Source organism: Dendronephthya gigantea, unplaced genomic scaffold (genome assembly GCF_004324835.1).
Source record: "Dendronephthya gigantea isolate DGI-Jeju-01 unplaced genomic scaffold, DenGig_1.0 000081F, whole genome shotgun sequence".
Classification (NCBI taxonomy): domain Eukaryota; kingdom Metazoa; phylum Cnidaria; class Anthozoa; order Malacalcyonacea; family Nephtheidae; genus Dendronephthya; species Dendronephthya gigantea.
In genome coordinates, this window is record NW_021163091.1 from 787,902 (window position 1) to 800,316 (window position 12,415).

Genomic DNA, 12,415 nt, shown 5'->3' on the forward strand with positions numbered 1-12,415 from the left:
AACATGCAACCGTGAATATCAAAACCCTAACATAACATATATTTAACGTCAATTTAGCATTTAGAAATTTGCGCGTAACAACCTTCCGTTTTCAAATTACGCGTCAAGCGAAGAAAAGTAGCTAGCCTATAGTAAGTCTACTTCAATGTTTACGCAAATTACTTTTTTGGATAGCATGGCATGGCTTTGGCGCACAGTTAAGCCAACATTCAAGGGATATATGCAGGATGCTTTGCTATACCTTACGGGATTTCTTTCAAATCACATAAAAATACTTCAGCTCAACTATTTTAGGGCTGATCGCGTAATTTTAAAAACGGAACTCGGTAGTGTTAAGCTCTGGTCAAACGAGAATGCAAATTAGGGCGTGTTGTAAGGACGCACCGAAAAGTGAATATAACGGTCAATCCTTTAAAACTTTCTGGAAGCCTGATTCAAAGTCAACGAGGGGTAAACAAACGCAAAAGCGACGGCGCTATGTAACTTTTATCAATACGCATTCTCCTCTGACCAAAATTTACATTACAAATTTCTAAGGCCTCGTTTACACTGTACAGGATTCGCTTGTCACGATATCTTCGTTTGCCTTTAAAGGGCAATGGTGAGAAGTAAATACTTCTCTGAAAAAGTAAAATTTTTCACTGCCTTTTAACAGCTACAAAATGTGACCCACCCTGGAAGCAATCCGGTATAGTGTAAACAGGGCCTAAGAGTGCATAAAACCTGAACAACAAAATCCACATCCCTAGTCAACACTTGTCCCACTTGTCTGTCAAAACCAAAATAAACGAGTCTTTTCTTCAATGGTAGCCTAAACCAACACCTTTATCTTTTCTCCTTTGTAGAGCACTTGAAAACTGTTCGTCCAGAGAAGAAACAAATGCTTTTTGTTGTTGCTCGTTCATCGCCTTGGTTGAATAGGTTGTTTTTTGTTCTTTTGACGACGGCTTGAAAGCTCCCATTAGACGAAGAAATTTTTCCTTTCGTTCAACATTGGAAAACTCAGCAGTTGCCCATTGACTGTCACTCATTTCAGTTTTTTCTTCAGTATTTTTAGAAATAACTTCGCCTGAATGCTTCCGTTTCTTCGTCTTTTTGTCTTTTTCGTGACTATCAGTTTGCTCAGAGAACTCACAACTAGCAGAAACAGCAGTGGCCATTCCATCTTTTAAATCCACGTTAACTTTGCTTTGTTCAATGGGAATTTGGTCCTGAGGGTTTTCATGCGACTGTTTTTTGCTTTTCTCCCCTTCTTCAGTGATAACACGACTCGCATCAATTTCACGTTTGTTTTTCTTGTGCTTTTTCTTTTTCTTGTTATCACTAACAGTGACACCACTACCACCCGGAGGTGTTTTATCGCAAGCGATCGGAGCCCCGGCATTGCTGGTTTTACCGATCAGATCTCTATTAACAATATCAACATCGACATTAGTACTGGCTTGCCTACACTTGCCCTCAGCTTCTTCTATTAATTTTTCAGGCAATAATTCAGTTTCAGGCTTCCGTTTTTCAACTCTTCCTGTTTTTCCTTTACTACCCGACTCCTCAGTTACACCACACTGTGCATCTCTATCGTCTTCTTCTTTGCCTTCGACTTTTCCCTTTACGGTTTCTGAAAGGGAATCTTTGTGTTTCGTTTTTTTTCTTTTCTTCTTTTTCTCATGACTCTCCTCGCTTTGAGCATGATTTTCAGTTTCTTCAAGCAATATATCACTTTCACATTTTCGTTTCTTCATCTTTTTTGTTTTTTGTCCACTAGCCGAATCATGAATAGAGGCAAGAATGCTAGGGGACATTTCATCACCTTCACTTTTCACTTTTACCTCTTCTGATGAGGGAGATTTCTTTTCACCGTCAGTCGACAAATTTCCTTCCAGCTTCTCCCTTTTCTCGTCCGTTTGCTTCTTCTCCTTTTTCCTTTTCCTATGACGACCAGCCTCATCGGGAAGATCGAAGGTCTTTGTAGACGTATCCTTATTCGTTTTAACTTGATCGTTATTTTCACTTGCATCACCCTTTTTACCTGCAGATACTGGATCTACGTTGTCTAATGGCAGATCCACTTCAGATTTCCGACTCTTTTGTTTTTTCTTTTTCTTATGCTTAACCGTCTTTTCGTCTAAATCACACGGTGTTACATCGCTGCAGGCCATTTCACTTGGAGTCACTATCGCATGTAGAATTTCTTTACCGGATATTTCTCCTTTCTGTTTTTTCTTCTCTTCCTGCTTTTTTTCTTTCTTTCTTTTCCTGTGACTGTCAGACCCCTCCATACGATTTAAGCTCTTCATAGATGTATCCTTGGTCGCTGTAATTTGATCATCGCCTTCATCATATCCACCGCCAGACGTTCGATTTGCGACTTCTAACGTTATGTCTGCACTCGCCTCACCTTTTTCACCACTAGACACCAGCTTTGTGACTTTTAACGGTCTACTTTTGTCTCCTTCAAGCATCTGACTTGTATTTTTGGTAAGTGACTTCTTTTCTAAGGTGCATGGTGGTACATCGTTGCTGACATTTCCCTCTTCAGTATATGTTGTATTTCCAATTTCCTCAAGGGTGGATTCTCCTTCCCGCTGGTCTCTCTTCTCTTTTTTCTGCTTCTTTGCCTTTTTCCTTTTCTTATGATGACTCTCATTAAGATCAGAAATCTCTGCTGATGTATCCTTGTTCGATTTAACTTCGTTTCTTTTCTCAATGGCACCATCTTTTTCACCGTCAGGCATTTGATCCACGTTTTCTGATGGCGTATCGGCTTCAGATTTCTGTTTCTTTTGTTTTGTCTTCTCCTTATTCTTAACTGACCCTTCGTCTAATTCACATGATGGCATATCGTTGCAGATCACGCTCCCTGCAGCCCCAGTTTCATATAAAATTTCTTTAACGAATATTTCTCCTTGTTGGCCGTTTTCCTTTTCTGGTTTTCCTGATTTTTTTCTTTTCCTGTGATCACCAGATGCATCTTTATTCGCTTTGATACGATCAACATCATTTGCCTCGCCTTTTTCGCTCTCAGATATTCGCTCTACGGCTTCTAACCGTGTGTCCCCTCCTAGTTTCTGTTTTTCTTCTCTTTTCTTATGCGTAAATGACTTCTCTTCTAAGTTACATGTTGTTGGTATATCGTTGCTGACCGTCTCATGTGCAGTATTTGTCATATCTTTTATTTTGTCAGTCGATAATTCTCCTTCCTGTTTGTCCTTTTTCTCGTCTTTTTTCTTCTTTGCCTTTTTTCTTTTCTTTTGATGACCAGACTCCACATCAATACCAAAGGTCGCATCCTTGTTCGTTGTAACCTGATCAACAACATTTGCCTCGCCTTTTTCACCGCCAGACATTCTCTCAACGCGTTCTAAAGGTACGTCCAATTCTGATTTCTGTTTTTCTTTTTTCTTATGCGTAAATGACTTCTCTTCTAAGTTACATGTTGTTGTTGTTGGTATATCGTTGCTGACCGTCTTATGTGCAGTATTTGTCGTATCTTCAATTTTGTCAGTCGATAATTCTCCTTCCTGTTGGTCCTTTTTCTCGTCTTTCTTCTCCTTTGCCTTTTTTCTTTTCTTTTGATGACCAGACTCTACATTAATATCAAAGGTCGCATCCTTGTTCGTTGTAACCTGATCAACAACATTTGCCTCGCTTTTTTCACCGCCAGACATTCTCCCGACGCGTTTTAAAGGTACGTCCAATTCTGATATCTGTTTTTCTTCTTTCTTATGCGTAAATGACTTCTCTTCTAAGATACATGTTGTTGGTATATCGTTGCTGACCATCTCATGTGCAGTATTTGTCGTATCTTCAATTTTGTCAGTCGATAATTCTCTTTCCTGTTTGTTCTCTTTCTCGTCTTTCTTCTTCTTTGCCTTTTTTCTTTTCTTTTGATGACCAGACTCTACATTAATATCAAAGGTCGCATCCTTGTTCGTTGTAACCTGATCAACAACATTTGCCTCGCTTTTTTCACCGCCAGACATTCTCCCGACGCGTTTTAAAGGTACGTCCAATTCTGATATCTGTTTTTCTTCTTTCTTATGCGTAAATGACTTCTCTTCTAAGATACATGTTGTTGGTATATCGTTGCTGACCATCTCATGTGCAGTATTTGTCGTATCTTCAATTTTGTCAGTCAAAAATTCTCTTTCCTGTTTGTTCTCTTTCTCGTCTTTCTTCTTCTTTGCCTTTTTTCTTTTCTTTTGATGACCAGACTCCACATCAATACCAAAGGTCGCATCCTTGTTCGTTGTAACCTGATCAACAACATTTGTCTCGCCTTTTTCACCGCCAGACATTCTCTCAACGCGTTCTAGAGGTACGTCCAATTCTGATTTCTGTTTTTCTTCTTTCTTATGCGTAAATGACTTCTCTTCTAAGTTACATGTTGGTATATCGTTGCTCACCGTCTCATGTGCGGTATTTGTCGTATCTTCAATTTTGTCAGTCGATAATTCTCTTTCCTGTTTGTCCTTTTTCTCGTCTTTCTTCTTCTTTGCCTTTTTCCCTTTCTTGTGATGACCGGCCTCCTTAGTAAGATCAACGGACTTCGTGGATGTATCCTCATTCGTTGTAACTTGATCGTTATTTTCACTTGCATCGCCTTGTTCACCCACAGACACTTGTTTTATGTTTTCTATTGCCATATCAACTTCAGGTTTTTGTTTCTCTAGTTTTTTTGCTTTCTTATGCTTAACTGGCCCTTCCTTTGGCCCACATGTTGGCACATCGATACAGACAACTTCCCCGCCAGTCTGTATTTCATGTATACTTCCTTTAACGGCTATTTCTCCTTCTTTTTGTTCATTCTTCTTATCTTCTTGTTGTTCATCTTTCTTATCCTCTTGCTTCTTTGCTTTTTTTCTTTTCCTGTGACCGCCAGACTCCTTAGTATGATCAAAACCATTAGCAGGTGTATCCTTGCTCATCACAATTCGATTTTCATCTTTATCTTCCTTGCCCTTTTCACCTCCAGATATCTGCTCTAAGACCTCTGATAGTAATTCTATTTCTGGTATCTCTTTTTTGTCTTTCTTATCTGTATGTCCGAGGCTCTTCGCGTTGCTCGTTATGACTTGATCGCTTTTTTCCTTGGCATTTAAGTTGTCTAATTGTATATCCATTTCTGGTTTTTCTTCTGTTTTCTCATGTTTATCTGATTTCTTTTTTAAGCCAGAACTTGGCATATCGTTGCAGACAGCTTCGTTATGCACCACTTCTGTAAGGGATAATTTGCTTTCTTCTTGGCTTTTCTTTTCTTTCGTAAGTTTATCATCTAATTCTACTGAAATATTTTTACCTAATTCTCCCACATTTTGATCCATTTCCGCTTTTAGTGAAGGTTTAATCTTTCGTCCCTTCCTGTAAAAAGATAATAGAATAAAATGAAAAAATAGATGAAATAAATATTTTAGTTTTATATATATTTTTAAATTCAATGTACGGTAATTCTAAGACAGCCACAGTAATAAAATCAACGTTTGCAGTTATATAGCCGGTCGAATTGCAATGGACCCAGACCAACTTAACAAGAAGGGAGAAATTAATACTGCTAAAAAGAGCATACGGAAGTAGTACGCAAAATATAGCCATGTGAAGTAGGCAATTTTGGTATGCTTTGTATTACGGGCGGTTGTGTGTAATTACACTCTTCCGACCATAATACAAAAGTATACAAAATTTGCCAAATTCGCTTGGCTAAATCTTCGGTACTTCACAATATTTCCCAGACAAACTTGGCAGTTATACTAAGTTTAGTATGTTCTTTTCGAAAATTCCCTTTTGTCTCCTTAATCAAAAGTTGGTCTATTACGCAAGTGGTCCATTCTTTTACAGTCGAAAAATTTTCCCTAAACTGCATGTTTAAGGATACGATATGTTCGTTTTGTTTAGTTTTAATTGTTGAATTAATGTATTTAAAGTTGACTGTGATAAACACTGTAGGTACAAGACTATACTTTGGCATTAGTTAAAGAATAGACAGCGGACTCGTGTTTTCATTCAATTATATAAATAAATAGGATAAGACTTTGATATGTAATAATCACATCAAAAACTGCACAAAACGATCACCGAACACAACCAAATTGTTATAGTCTATACGACCATGGCACATGTATACAGCATAAACTTTGCTAGATAAATTCTTGAGATATAAATTCTTGAGATATATAAACAAGATAAATTCTTGGTATATTGCATCGTGTAACAAAAGGGGGCACCAGGTTTTCACCAACTGAATGGTTTGTCGTTACACGGGCAACCAAAATAGGTATTCTCATATTGCTATGATTAGAGTTGCTATAATATACTAGTATAGAAACCACCAAGAAGATGTATAAGATACTCCATCATCAGAATTGATATGAATTTTAGTTTCTTATATTTAACATAAAAAGTAGTAAGTCAACACAAAAATTAAATAAAATTGTTCATTTGTCTATATTGATCAGCCACATTATAATAAAGTTAACCACACTCACTATCATTATTAAAGAGTATATATAGTTGATGAGTGGATATAGGGAAGACAAGCCTAGAAAGACCGCTTTTAGAGAACTGTGTATTCTAATGAAGATTTTTGGCAATAACTCTGAATAATACAAGACATGTTCATAGTATATTTGGTATAATAAACCAGTGTCCCATGCATATAAGTTAATCATGCATCACCCTTCATTAAAAGACTTATTTCTGATCAGCCATACTGCATCCAGATTAGTTGTTAAATTATAGAAATCCATTTCTCGGTGGAAACAAATTACGTTGGTCTTATACCAAAAAATTGTTTTCCCCTTATTTTGAAAAATATAAAATCTTTTTATGCCATATTGTAAGGGAAGTTGCTCTCAGTGAAAAAAGATTTGTACGAATCTGCAATCACTATAGTTACCCAGATCAGACACACCCAATGGTGGAAAATAAACGATTTTTATAAACACGATAACTAACTAGGTTGATAAACACGATAACTAACTAGGTTGATAAACACGATAACTAACTAGTTTGATAAACTCGATAACTAACTAGGTTGATAAACACGATAACTAACTAGGTTGATAAACACGATAACTAACTAGGTTGATAAACACGATAACTAACTAGGTTGATAAACACGATAACTAACTAGGTTGATAAACACGATAACTAACTAGGTTGATAAACACGATAACTAACTAGGTTGATAAACACGATAACTAACTAGGTTGATAAACACGATAACTAACTAGGTTGATAAACACGATAACTAACTAGGTTGATAAACACGATAACTAACTAGGTTGATAAACACGATAACTAACTAGGTTGATAAACACGATAACTAACTAGTTTGATAAACTCGATAACTAACTAGGTTGATAAACACGATAACTAACTAGCTTGATAAACTCGATAACTAACGCTAGAACAACAGAATTGGTTTCGCTTGGTTGTAAATATTTTTGCCTCGGAGCTGAACCTAGAATAAATAAACTTTTCCAGTATTTAACGTTTTGCAGGCTATAAATATAAAATTTCTACGATCTATTTAAAATAAACAGTCGCTGTTTTACTTATATATAGACTTAATTGTCTTGAAAGTCAACCATGAAAATTTTATTAAGTTAGCTTTATTACTTTTTGAATTATTGCGCACGAAAATAAGGGGAATGGGAATTTTAGTTTGCTAAAAGGGGACGAAAAATGTTTTGCATATATTTATAAATTATAGAGAACAATACAATAGAACAATGAAACAATGGAATAAGCCCATCTAATAAGTAAAACCATAATTAAAAAAATTATCGTTTCATTTTTTCGTTCTTCGCATATTTTTTGAGAAAAAATATTCACGATGGATTAGGAAGACGTTTAAGTTTGCATCCCTCGAAATTTTTAAAACAGGATAAATCGTGATTTTTACTCGGCTTTCTTTTGTTTTTGTTTTATTTTGCGTCGTCGCAATTTTCCCGAGAGGAACAAATAAACCCTTCTTTTGATGCTGTTCGATTAAATTAAGTTTAGATTTAATTGGGGTATATAACATGTAGATTCTGGTCCTATTTTAATAATATCGCTGCTGTTTCGCCGTTTAACAAGATTTGGTCGTGTATGGGCGCGTTAACACGTCGCAGTTTGCACAGGTTTGAAGATTTAATATAACTATATAAGCGCGAATTCCAAAGGCAAAGTGTAAGACAAAGTGAACGTATCATGCGGTTTATTTACATTTTTGAACAATTGAACTTCTATACTTTTTAAAGTACGATGTGCTTCTGAATTTCGCGATCGAATAACATTTAGGTTGGCAAGGCATCGAAATGAGTATGAACTGTATCGTTTATGTTCGGAAGCTTTACATTGAAGACTGGCACGTGCCCGGCACGCCGGAGTTAACGCCAGAACAGGCGTCTTGTTTGGTATAAAACCACCTTAATATCTCTTGAAATATATTTATTTTAGTTTGAAATTTATGTCAGAGCTATATAGTTTTTTAATAACTAAACATGCCAAAAAAATTTTCATAAATAACAAAATATATCATCGATCAAATACTGCAAACTGGTTTTCTTTTTTGGAAACTTTTCTGAGCGTTTATAGGCAAAAATATGAGCGCGGAGAACGTAGAAAACAGTAGGAAAAAGCTTGCAAGTTGCAAATAAGGTGAATTTTCAAATGACCAAAGGTTTCCTAAAATATAGATGTATTGCAAGGGATTTTGCTCATTTGCAAAATATTGGAGTTTCTCCCTTATCTCCTCAACCTCGTACCCAGGATTTTTTTGTAACCCCCCCCCCCCTCTCCTCATTTAATGATCGGACCCTTTAGGCTGACCTCAATAACTTTCAAAACGATTTTATAACAATTCTGTCTTTATCTCCACAGTCCACGCTTTATTAAAGCGAGTCATCACTTTACTACTAAGGTTCTTGACTGTTTAATTTCAGAGAAGTACGACTCACAGGATTAGTTGGGAACGCATTGAGTTAACAGTTTGTAATAATTGCCTTCATACCACTTGAAACTGAACAAAGGGTTTTCTAGTTTCTTTGTCCGTCTGCAAAAAGAACAGCACGAAATACGGGCAACGGTACAGTACATTGTCTACAGTTCACTTATTTTTTGATCATGCAGGAATCTCACGTTGTCTCTTGGCAGCTCGCTCCGTGGCTCAGTGCTCACAGCAATGCAACGGGTGTCGAATTTGCATCTGCCGCGGATATGAACCCACGACGTCCGCTAGCTGATTTGTATTCTTCTTTGCGGAATTGGACTACTCAACGTTATCCATAGTATTTTGCCATGCATGAACAGCGCGACGCCGATTTAACAGGATCTAAATGTTGTGCTCAAAATTGGTTGTTGAAAACAGTGTTAAATGAAATGTGTAAATCTCTTTTTTGGGTATGTCTAGACTCTAAACAACATATAAAGTCTAGATAATATAGTTTTCATTCTCATTTTTTATTCGAGCAGTCACGTCTCAGAGCTGGTAGCATTTATCTATTTTAACGAGTAAAATACATAAGAAAAGCTTTATGCGGTTTTCATGACACAACTAATCATAGTATTCATAGAAACAAAACGGGTTGTAGAAAAAATATGATCAGCTTTCATATCTAAGAATTGTTGTGCCGTGAAAAAATAATTAGATAGCATTTAAGACCATTGAAAACGCTTTGATACAATAAATTTAAATGCAATACGATACATTAAAGGTATTGGGTAGGTTTGATTCTTGCCGGAGGACTGATGTTGTATTTTTTGCGACGTTCCAGATTGGGTCTTAAAAATGCCTCAAAATTCTGCCTTCGTTTTCTCAAAAAAACTTCAACAATGTAGGATCGAATACTGGCGGGGGGCAATTGCCCTCCAGAAACGTTCGAATGGATTAAACAATATCGCATATGTTGTACCTAAACTGATCAGTAGATTTCAGTAGAAATATGAACGCAATCACCAAAATGATAGCAAACACAACGAATTGTCACGTACAATAAGCAATGATTGTGTGAATGGAGATGATAAACAGTTGTTTCAACATATGTTAGTTGAGCATTGACATTGTTAGAGATCCATTTCGTAGTACTGCTCAAAATCAATTTTCTTTTGAATAATGAATGTAATTTATGTGCCATTTTTATTCCTGGACTATAGGTAAAGGTGCAAGTATGTGATAAGCAGGTTAGCACAATATAGGCTTGGTAATATCAGTTTTAGCACCCTCACGACAATTTCACAATTATAGTAATGTGCCACTGCATTCGTGAAAAATCGACTGGTCATTTAGTTCAAATATTGGACAATTTAAATGTACAGTGGCATAGCCAGTCCGACAATTTAGTCATGCTATGCTAATATTTTGGTGTTCATTGACTGTGAAAGCAATGAATTTCTAAAGAAATGAAAATGATAATAACATAAAATTTGCATAGCATGACTAAATCATCATGCTGGCTACGCCACTGTGAATGTATAACATAGTATATAGAATTTGTATATATATATATATATAATGTATAACATATGTAGAAGGAGATTATGCTATTATTGTTGCCTGCCATGCAGTTAAATAAGGAAAACAACTTTGTTTGTTTTCTTGAAAAGCAGAAATACACTCAGGTCTTAGGGTTGCCCAGATAGAAGGGTGCAAGGCAAAAGGTGCAATTAACTAAATAAAATAAACTATTGTTTGAAATAAAGTTTTTTATTTCATAGTCCTAGTAAAGAGTAATGCCATATATCATACAACTGTGAAATATTTTCCACCCAAAAATGAAGGAAATGGCATATTTTGTACTTAAAATTTCTACAAAAAATAACCATATGAACAATAATAATAATATAATTTATTTATATAGAGCAATTTAACATGCAATCATGCATTGATATGATCAAATGTGTTTTACAGGCTAAAACTATAGATATAATAATAATAACAAATAATAATAATAATGAAGACACCACCCAACCTGGGACAAACAATTGGCAGCAAAATGTCAAGGGCTGGCAATATTGTTGCTTGTGTTTAGTACAGCAAACATACAAAATTTTGTGTCATATGTTCACTCCTATGCAGCATATTTACATGTTAAAACCTCTAAGGTTAACTACCATTGCATTTGATTACATGATAATTGTACCAAACAGGAAATGCATGAAGTTTTAAAAGTGAAAGAGTGAAATATAGAGCTTGAGAAAAGGTAACAAACTGAATTCAAAAGTAGACTAATTGACACGGTGGCACTGTTGCAATAACAATGCAATAATGCATGTAATTTTTAATAATAATAATGCTCTAATAATGTAAATGTATTAATTTGCTCTATCTAATGTAGCAATTTAGTGGTATTTGAGTGTAAATGAAAGAATGGGTTAGCAAATTAATCTAAGAGAAAAATATAAATGAGGCTAACAACTTCAGGTCTGTCTAATCAGAAGTACATGGTAGGTCTCTTTGAAATAGGCTCTATGGTGCATGGAGTATTTAATAGATCTATACACTTTCATGAGCAAAAATGGCAGTAATGTTATCTTTTATTCTCCCAGTGGGAAAGTGTGCTGATATAGTTTTGAACTGCTGAAAGCAGTGGAACTAATCAATATAAAAAGATTACTTTATGTGCCGAGGACTATCCGGGATAAAGTATGTAAATGTATTTAACATATTGCTGTGGTACATTTCATGCTCAATTATCATAAAGTAGGGGGCCACTCAAAATTCTTTACTTTTTTTCATTGGGTGGCTACGAATACGTTCATGATCTACGAATCGACTCCCACAAATTTAAATTATCATTGGATATTCTTCATAGTCTGGAAGCGGAGTCAGCCTGGAGGCCCTGGATGGCAAACGGCCAAACGCTGATGACAGATCATGATCATTATTTCTGAATATGTGGTGGCAAAGAATTTATCATAACAACTCAAAAAGTAAATTACCTTCCAATTCTTGTCTTCGCCCATACAGCTTCTCAAGTTCGTTCTTAATTTTCGATCAAATCAGGAATATACAGACTCTTACAAACGAGTAACAAACCGAAATTCTGCTACCTTTCTTTACACGTGCTATTTATATTTGCGACATAATGTTTCAGGAGCCCGCAGTTGCAAATCCTCCATTCAACCAATCAGAACTCAGAAGCTAAATCGTTCACCCCCTATCATTTCCTCATTGAGTAGTTCTATTTTTTGTGCAGAATAGTCGCTTTTCAGTCAATTATGAATTATTCTTGTTAATCTTGTAGAGAGATTCAACCGTGGGAAGGAATGGATAAAGTTTTGAGAGAAATAATAATAGACCTTTTCGATAATTACGTCACAATATTATCGTTTTGAATTTGGAACCACCTTAAATGAGATGGATTTCCTGTTTTTCACAAGCTATGTGCAAAGATGCAGAACATCCTTCTTCGACACATGCATCATGCATGAAAAA

The 12,415-nt window shown here is 35.8% G+C and overlaps 1 protein-coding gene across 2 annotated transcripts; it reads right to left on the reverse strand.

The window, feature by feature from the left end:
• Positions 1 to 5: 5 nt before the first annotated feature.
• On the reverse strand, positions 6 to 12,054 carry LOC114532842 (E3 ubiquitin-protein ligase RBBP6-like). 2 transcript variants are annotated; one of them, XM_028554436.1, is made up of 3 exons: positions 11,920 to 12,054; positions 5,297 to 5,358; positions 6 to 5,215 (listed from the first exon to the last, which is right to left on the reverse strand). In XM_028554436.1, exons 2-3 carry the CDS (start codon positions 5,319 to 5,321, stop codon positions 801 to 803), a joined length of 4,440 nt encoding a protein of 1,479 aa, XP_028410237.1. In that variant the 5' UTR covers positions 5,322 to 5,358; positions 11,920 to 12,054; the 3' UTR covers positions 6 to 800. The 2 variants fall into 2 exon arrangements, with proteins under 2 accessions (XP_028410237.1, XP_028410236.1); XM_028554435.1 differs by having other exon boundaries at positions 6 to 5,358.
• Positions 12,055 to 12,415: the final 361 nt, after the last annotated feature.